The sequence below is a fragment of the Psammomys obesus genome, unplaced genomic scaffold, assembly GCF_907164565.1.
Source record: "Psammomys obesus unplaced genomic scaffold, mPsaObe1.curated_primary_1811, whole genome shotgun sequence".
NCBI lineage: Eukaryota > Metazoa > Chordata > Mammalia > Rodentia > Muridae > Psammomys > Psammomys obesus.
Window position 1 is genome coordinate 971,647 of NW_026596725.1, and position 9,292 is coordinate 980,938.

At 43.9% G+C, this 9,292-nt stretch overlaps 1 protein-coding gene across 1 annotated transcript in view; it reads left to right on the forward strand.

The window, feature by feature from the left end:
• Positions 1–1,068: 1,068 nt before the first annotated feature.
• Tfap2d (transcription factor AP-2 delta) overlaps positions 1,069–9,292 on the forward strand; it is a 59,469-nt gene continuing 51,245 nt past the window's right edge. The window contains exons 1-3 of the mRNA XM_055598721.1: positions 1,069–1,107; positions 2,265–2,762; positions 6,058–6,118. Of these exons, the coding sequence (XP_055454696.1) occupies positions 1,069–1,107; positions 2,265–2,762; positions 6,058–6,118 (598 nt within the window). The remainder of the gene's footprint in view (positions 1,108–2,264; positions 2,763–6,057; positions 6,119–9,292) is intronic.

Genomic DNA, 9,292 nt, shown 5'->3' on the forward strand with positions numbered 1-9,292 from the left:
AGAAAGAAAGAAAGAAAGAAAGAAAGAAAGAAAGAAAGAAAGAAAGACAAAAGAAAAACAAACAAAAAACCCCAAACAAAAAATCCACTGTTTACAAGAAATTACAAATGGAAAACATGAAAGAGGGAAATATCCTGGTTGGGGAGTGAAAAACGTTTACTTGAGTGTGTAATATCCTCCCAAGTCTTTATTCCCTCGCATTTTGCCACTTGTCCCACTTCTTTTCGACAGAAACTTAGGACTGTCCATCACGGTTATTTATCTTAAAAACTGCTGAGAAAAATGTTAGCCACCACCTGGTGTTGCCTTTCAGAACGGAGAAAGAGCCCAAATTCAATGTAAATATGAGAAAAACAGTATTGTTTTCACTTGGAAGAAGGCAGACACCCCAACTGGGCAAGCCTGATTCCAAAGCTTGTTGGAAAAATCAGCTTTCAGCATCCAGGGAGCGAAACCGAAAGAAACAAATGCTCAGTCATGTAAAAGAAAGGTTTAATTAATATATATTTCTGTCTGCAACATGCCCATGTTGGGGGTAGTTTTCTATCTTCACAATAAAAAAATGTGTAAATGCTCTCAGCAGAGATGAGTCCCCACCTCAGTTGGTATAGAAAAGCGTGATAAAGGTTGTGGAAAATGGATAAAAATGTTGAAAGAACCTCCAGTTCCTTATTAGGCGAAGATACAATATTTATTCCTTGTCTCATGGGATAAATCTCTTCTGCCTATTGTCCTCCCAGTTCTCAGTGCTGATGCTTAATTTTCAAAACTTCTATATTACCAAGGGACCTACGACATCAGCCAAAGAAATTCTCAGCAAGTACAAAATCTGTTCCAGGGAGCTGCTTTTGTGCAGAGGGAAAATTTTGTTCCTACAGGTTTTTAAGTGGGTACGAGGCAAGGAGCTATCTGATCCGGGCAAAACCATTACAATTTAGATCTCTATCTACAGAACATTTTTTTTCCTTTAAAAAAAATTGGAAAATACAAGAAGTTTTGGATTTTTTTTTTTCCTGATTCTTTTTTTGGAGGGGGAAATTGCATCGTAAGCTGTTGGAGAAACCCAACATGTCAACTACCTTTCCCGGACTAGTCCACGATGCAGAGGTATTATTACTTTTTTTTTGTGTGTGTGTGTGTGTGAGCGCGCGCGCGTAAGTGTGTGAGTGTGTGTGAGTGTGTGAAGTGTGTGGCGGCGGCGGTGGTGGTGGCGGCGGCGGTGGTGGCAGCTTCCCCTGCCTCTAATCTATATTGGACCGTTAAGTTTAATTATAATCTGGCTTTCGGGAGAAGTTAAGGAAGGGAAGGGGAGAAAGTTCGTTATGACATCTGTCGCCAGGGAGAGCAACTCTCCTCCAAGTGAAGCCCCATTTGCCGTAATGAGGGAGAAACAGAATCCTAACAATAAGGGCGGGATGGGGAGAAAGCTAGAGACTCAGAAAGGATTCTCCGGAAAGCAAAATAAACGGGAACCGATGTGGACCGGTAGGTGGACATGGGGGATGGGAAAGGACGCACCCCTTTCAAGAGGGGTTTATTCAAGGAACGGGACACAGTGGTTACGGAAGCAAGCAAGTTGAGCAATTTGCACAAAACTGAAATTTATATATCCATATATTTATATATATGGACGGTGATTTTTTTTTTTTTTTTTTTTTTTTGAGTAGCCCAGACTGAACACCTCAGCATGGCCAGGCGGCATTTTTGGTGCTAGGGTCTGGCTGGAGCAGCGAGGTGCAGCCTAGAGTTCTCAGCTTCTGGACTGTCCTGCTCTCCGAACCCCCCAGTCACCTGCAAACCTGGCTCCAAAGTCCGGCTCTAGGCAGGCACAAGTTGGGAATGGAAGGGTGTGAGTGAGTGAGTGCGTGTGCCTCTGTGTGTGTGTGTCTGTCTGTCTGTCTGTCTGACTGACTGTGTGTGACTGGGTGTGCATGTGTGATGTCGCCCGCACCTATATAGGGTGGGGGATTCCCCCACCCCACCCTGCTCTCTCCACTGTGGAGACGAGGCCGCCCACCCCCAGTTCAACTGTTAGCAAAGTCAGCTTGGTGAAGGCGCTCACTGAGTCCGGCTGCTCTCCGGAGCGCGCGGTCTCTCCTCCTAGGAGAGAGAGAGAGAAAGAGAGAGAGAGAGAGAGAGAGAGAGAGAGAGAGAGAGAGAGCGAGCGCCAGGGAAAGCGCCCGACTCTGGGACAGTGGCGCCGTGGTTGCAAAATGACAAACCTCAAGTTTTTCTGCTCTCCCCTTTCCCCCTCTTCCTTCCAGATACGTCACGACGGATCAAACAGCTACCGCTTGATGCAGCTTGGCTGTCTGGAGTCCGTAGCCAATTCCACGGTTGCCTATTCCTCCTCCTCTCCTTTAACTTACTCCACCACCGGCACCGAGTTTGCGTCCCCCTATTTCTCCACTAACCACCAGTACACCCCGCTCCACCACCAGTCCTTCCATTACGAGTTCCAGCACAGTCACCCGGCGGTCACTCCCGACGCCTACTCTCTGAACTCGCTCCACCACTCACAGCAGTACTACCAGCAGATTCACCACGGGGAGCCCACCGACTTTATTAACCTGCACAATGCGCGGGCTCTCAAGTCCTCCTGCCTGGACGAGCAGAGGCGGGAGCTGGGCTGCCTCGATGCCTACCGCCGCCACGACCTGTCCCTCATGAGCCATGGCTCACAGTATGGAATGCACCCAGATCAAAGACTCCTGCCAGGGCCCAGCCTGGGGCTGGCCGCCGCGGGAGCCGACGACTTGCAGGTAAATAAGCATGCAGCGGATTTGTCTGCGCCTCCCCTCGCCCTCCCCCTCCCGTTCTCCATTAATGCGCTCTCTCTCTCTCTCTCTCTCTCTCTCTCTCTCTCTCTCACACACACACACACACACACACACACAACTTAGGGGAAGTCATCAAATTACAGGAGGAGTGTGCCGACTCAGTTCCTCTCATTGGATCAATAGCCGCGGCCCCTACCTGGGCTAGTCACCAGAAGTCTAGTGAATCTACAGTTCTAACCCTGAGAGGATAGGTCTGCGAGTTCGGTGAAGCCGGGGTTGAATACGGGTCTCAGAGCAAGACTCCTAAAACCTGACCACCAATCAATTGTATCCTCAGTTTCCATAACTTGAAGGGTCTACTCTGAGATTTCCAGAACCTGTAGGGGAATCTCCTGATGAGTACCGGAAGAGGGGTTGTTTGTTCTCAGGAAACGGTTGGAACAGCAGCTTGAGCAAAAGTTTCACAAACATACTAGACGTCTGTGTCGAGCAAGGAAGCACGAGCGAAAGCCTTAAAACCCAACCCCAGTAAAATAATCTGCACAGTGCATTTCGCCTGAGTGTGGCTGTGTTTCTCTCTGTCTAAGCATAGCCGAGCCTGTAGCCCGGCAGGATGCTGGACGTCTTTATTCTTTCTCTTCCGGTCACTCCATCTTACATAACATGCAACTCCTGGTACTGTCAAAATGAGTAAATAAAGGAAGCAAGACAGAGAGAGAAAAAGAGGGGAAAGGGAGGAAGAGGGTGCAGAAACGAATTCAGACACCGCACAGGCCGCTACTTAATCAAGCCTGCTACTTCCTTTACGCGTTTTCCACATTCTTTGCTAAGAACAGAATTTTTAATCAAGTGATTCCATTGTTACAGATACACTGCAAATCAACCAAACCCACAAAAGCCTAGAGTAGGAACCCAGAAGAGTCAAAGTTTTTCTTTTAGAGAAGTACATCTCTGTCCATGGCGAGTCCTTCCTTTTTCTGTCTGCACAAAACCTGCCATCGCCACGCTCCCCTGAAGATTGGGAAGGAGTACGACTTGGAGACAGAAGAGATCTCTTGTTGCGCACAGAATATCTTTCCCCCTGCTCTACCCTTGAGCAAGAGATTAATTTTAAATTAAAGAGAAAGCTCTTAGAGTTGCAACAAAGAGACAGAACAACGAGATTCGTGCACAAGAAAAAAATATTTCACTCCTTAAACCTTGACTTTCTCCCACTTATATTCACAAAATAATTTTATACGCTTAGGGCATTTTTTACATTTTTCACAAGGATCTCCTTATGTCTCAGGAGGGGAAAAAAATCTGCCATTCAATGCTTAGGCTCAACTAAAACCTATTTACTCCTTTTAATAGCCACGTCTGCTGCTGATTTTTTTGTATCTGTACAAATTTTTTTTCTGTGCTAGGCACAAAGCTGGGTATTTTTCAAAAGAGAGGATTAGAACATTTGCAAGCTCCAGACAAAGACGGAGTCCTCTGCAAAAGGACACCGTAGTTTATCCAATTTTCGACTTAGTGCCATTCAACTGGTCATTTGTGCAATGTCATCTGACCAGACAACATGTTCTACTCAGGAAGGGGGGAAAGTTTGTTAAGTGAAGAGATCAAGGTTTGTTTTGACTACGATAAGAAATATTTTAACAGTGCGCCAGAGAGTGAGAGGGAAAGCAGCCCGCTTCCTTTGGGGAGCTTGGAGTTCTTTCCCTTTACACTTCAGATATCTTCAAAAATCTTTATTCTAGCCCATCTCTTATATATTTATCATTGCTTTTCTTTTTATTACTCATGTTGGAATAATGTTACTCGTCCTGAGGAAGGAAACACTCTAAAATATTAGATGAAGGCATGTGGTGTGTGATGTATACATGATTAAAGACTTCTATATGTACAGGTAAATGCATTTATTATAATATGTATAAATACTAGGACCAGTTTATAAGTCTATGAAGTTATTCTACTCTTCTGAAGGTACTTGGCAGAATGAAAAGAAGAAAAAAAAACACCATAGCTACATTTAAAGCAAGAAGTGAGGAGGGAGTGTGTGGGGAAAACCTGTCTCTCTCCTTTTATTTCTTCCTTTTTAAAACATTCATCAGCATATGCCTCATTTCAAATGCAACAAATGTAAATATACTTTTCCCTGCACAGAATTTTAAGTGAAAGTCCAATGGTTTGAAGGGCGATCTAAGTCTGCCTAACAGATGCAAACGGTCTTGTGGCTTCAGTTCCATCTTTGAGTCCCCTAAAAAGATTTGCTATGGCCAACAAAGAAAACTGTCACACCTTTTCCCATCACCGCTTTAATTTATGCTCAGTCTCTAAGTTTTTTTTTTTTCATATTGATTTGATAATCACTTTAAGGCAGAACATTTAAAATAAGAAAGAGCTGGTGAGTAGATTGAAAAGGGGGGTCTTACAGGCCTGCCTCAATATGGTGAAAATGGGGAGGCAAAAGAGAGCCAGGGCTGCAAAGGTTGTTTTGTAAAATGGGTTTTTATTATGCACCGACTCTCTCCGCATTTACTTAACTCTTCACGGGCTGTTGGGTAGGTTAACACCCTTCAAGGCCTCTTTCATGTCCAATACCTCGTTTGTTTGTAAAGGAAAATGAGCTTTTAACACATTTTGCTTCTGAAGGGGGGGAAAGACAGACACAGAGAGAAATTTTTATTTTTCTTAATAAAAAAATCAGCAAACCCTTTTCAGTTTTCCACCTCAAATGATCACTCAGCACCATGAAAGCTTGGGGATCTATAGGGGTGAATTTGAAGGTGTTTCCTCCATGAGGCCCATTTTGGATAAAATTATATGGTGCTCCTGCTTTGGGAAAAAAATAAATGATCCTTATAAGAAATTCTGATTCCTCCATATGAAATACTTCCTCAGAGCCCCCAAAGAAACCCACAGCCCCAGACTTGACAGTTAAGCTATCATTTTCTTCACCCACAAAATAGTGGATGTATGTTGTGTCCCTTCTCTAGGACTCAAAGGGCTTCTTGCTCTCTTATGCCCAAATGAAAATCTTAAGCCCTCTGAAGTGTCATATTGGGGAGGAATGTAGCATGCATACCTTAAGATGAATATAACTTTTAGATTGTAGTTTAGTTTTTCTTAAAATGTTTTTCTTAAAATGCTGTTTGCCATGGAGATTGTAGCAGTTCAATGGTGTTTTCAATGATCTCGTGAGATGGGGGTTGGGGATAAGGGAGTGAAATACTTCACCCACATGGTCATGCCTGTCATATCTGAATGCCTGTATTTCTTTTTCTTTTTGAAGGGTTCTGTGGAAGCCCAGTGTGGGATTGTTCTCAATGGCCAAGGGGGAGTGATAAGAAGAGGTGAGTAGGAGTACCTTGACCTTAAACACTAGTCTCTAATCTGTTTCTTTGTTTTGAAGATCTGGAGAGACTTGTAAACACCAGATTCTCGTTGTCTGCTGATTAAGAAAAGAATTATGTTAGTCAATTACTCCAGGTCCATGCAGGCGTATCTACATTAAAAAGGTTCCTTTTCATTGACACTTTAGCAATGGGTGAGCCCCATGACTTATGCTAAGAGCTAGCTACTATTCCTCACAGAATGAGGTCAGAATCAAAGTTAGAGAGAAAATTACTGGGATTTAACAAAAGTTTTCACACTTCTTTCCCGTCACCAATACCACATCCTGGAGCAGGATTTCTGGTTTCTTTTAGGCCTAATGTGCCAGCCACAGCCTGGGTGTTTGGGGTGATGGTGTTAGCTATGGGCCTTGAGGGTTTCTGTGAAAGGCTATATCATTTAGTTTTCCAGGAGGCTAATGAGTCCCCAATATTGTAGCTGCTTTATTTTTTTTTGAAGTGTCTATAACATTTCTTTATTTCAGGGATGGTGGGAGGAGGAGGTAGTGTTAAGGGTACTGGATAAAGCTTTCTTGTTCCCATCTGTTGAGGAAAACATCTGAATCCAGACTTACCCATGGCATTGGAAAGGGGGGTGAGGCGAGAGAAGAGAGCTGTTGCATTCAGCAGAGGACTGAAGGGGGCTGTATCTCAGATGTTCCATTTTGACAAAAGGTTTTGAACTATGACATTCACAAGGCCTCAAGGCAGTGCAGATTTTGCTGGCTTCCCTGCTTAACTGTACCCAGAGCCTCTGAAGTTTATTTTCCTAGCATGCCCAGTAACCCGAGGAGCACAGGAGGCAAGAGGGACCAGCTGTTATCCCAACTTCATACGAATTAATAAGACGTAGCCTATTCACCAAGACTAATTCCTGCTTCAGGGCCACAGTTGTTTCTAGTAACCCAACCGCTAAACTTCTGAAGTTACCAAATAGCTGTCCCTTAGTCCATCTCCATTTCTTTCAAAGTTAGTAGGATGATATGCTTTTTTTTTTTTTTTTTTTTTTTTTTTTGGGAGAAATGTACTCTTCGAAAACAGTGAAATGTTTTGTGTTTAAATGCAGATTTCATGACCTAGTGTCCACTATAAACAGAGAGAAAACAAAGGAGGTTTATCTTTTGTATCTTGGCAGTTCCAAAAGTGTGTGCATGGAACTTACGTCAAATTTAAAAGAATTACTGGCATCTGTTGTCTCGCACTTCAGAGAATTCAAAGTTATTTATTTATTTATTTTTAGCGTATGGATATCACTCCTTATAGCTATTTAAAAAGAATAATACTAAGCTCTCCAGCCAGGCCTGTATTCAGCCATAATATGGCCTGCATTTCAGCGATATTGAAATAATATGAAAGAGAGACAGTTTCTGAACATTAAACTTAACTACCCGTAACTTCTGGACAAGTAAAAATATACAGCGTGAAATGGGGAGTAGCGAAGTCTTGCTCTTTGGGGTCTGTCGGGAAGAAAAACGCCAAAGGTGAGGCCAAGCGCTCTGGGCGCACAGGCAGCGTGGTGCTGAAGGACAGCGCCACTAATTAAGGAAGGAGGCCGGCTGCTCTCAGAGCCCAGCTTTCTGCCGCGGTTTGTGCGTGTTGTTTCCTCCTCGCTGAAGTACCTCTCCCAGCGCTTGCCTGTCACAGCCAAAATGTCGTGCAATCAGTCAAGTTCCCAGGGAGAATAAGGCAACACCTCCCTTTTACCTGACCATCCAAGCTAAGCTTTGAGGTGACGAAAAGATGGGAGTGCGCTCTTACCCTATCACAACGACAGAAGTGATGCTCCTAAGGCGATGTTTTCTTGTTCCCGTACAATTCCGTGCCTATTTGTTTCACCTTTTAAAATCCTTCTCCTGCTTTGCTCTTTTAAACCAAGCACTGATTGTGGAGAAGAAAAGTGCAATTCCCAAGGGAAAGAACCTGGAACTTCGGAGTTACCAATCGACAAAATCTGTAGCCCTCACCTCTGAGTAATTCAGATCCACACCTGTACTTTCGTTCATTTCCACACATCTTGCAGGACAGGAACAATCTGTGGAAAGAAAGGGGTGTGTTTTGGGTGGTGTTGCTTGACTCTGTAGGTATCAATGTTCACAATTTCCAAGTGGATAGCGAGGAGGACTTTTATATTTTGTCAGCTCTGGCAATTCCTCATGTCAAAATACTTAGAGAACCCTTACTCTTCGTGCATGTGGTTGCGCATCCCACAGAACTCCTAATATCAATAGCTCAGGTCACCTCAGGTTCATCTACAATAGAACTTTTAACTGTTAAGTATCTGTTCCCTTCCCATACCTCCTGCTGTGGCAACATCTGTTTCTTTCCCCAATCTATGCTTCACAGACTGGTCTTCCTCAAAGCACAGGTCTTTCTGCTGCCCACTTTCTCTCCTTTATTAAGTTCTTGGACATATTTTCATTCCTGATAGTATCCAGCATGTACAATATTAGGGGAAAAAAATACTTCACTTGGCAAGACACTCCCTGCCTTGAGAAAAGATACCTTCCCAGCTGTCCTATCTGAGGTAGGTAGGAAGAAGCTAGCCTGGCTTGCAGACGGGTGGAGGGATGGGCAGTCATCAGTCCCTAAATTGTAAAGAACAAAATGTCATTTCTCAGACTCACTTTGTTAAGTGTCAATTACATTCCCCCCACCCCCCGTAAACGAAGGCCTCATAGCCAAAAAAGATAACGTGGACAGACCAGGAGGCAGCAGCGAGGTAATTACCACCTAGATAAAATATTTGCGGCCGCCTCGGAGGCCCGTCTCCCTGCGCGCTCACTCCCGGTTAATGGTGTGCGCGATTTTGCCCGCAGCTCCGCCGCTCCGACCATCAGAACCAATAATCTTTACTTTACCCTGCACTCGCGTATCGATAGCTTCTTTAGCCTCGGGCATTGGCTTTGATATGTTAATATTTCTGAGTAACAAATTCTGCAGAGATCATATTAATGTTGTTCATACAGAGTGGAGCTTTGCCTTCGTTGAATATTCAGACAGTGGGTTTCAAAAGGCGCCTCTCGAAGAAACGAGGCTTCTATTTACAGGAGTCGCCTATGTTTTTAATCATTAAAAAAAAGAAAAAAATGAAAGAAAGAAAGAAAGAAAGAAAGAAAGAAAGAAAGAAAGAAAGAA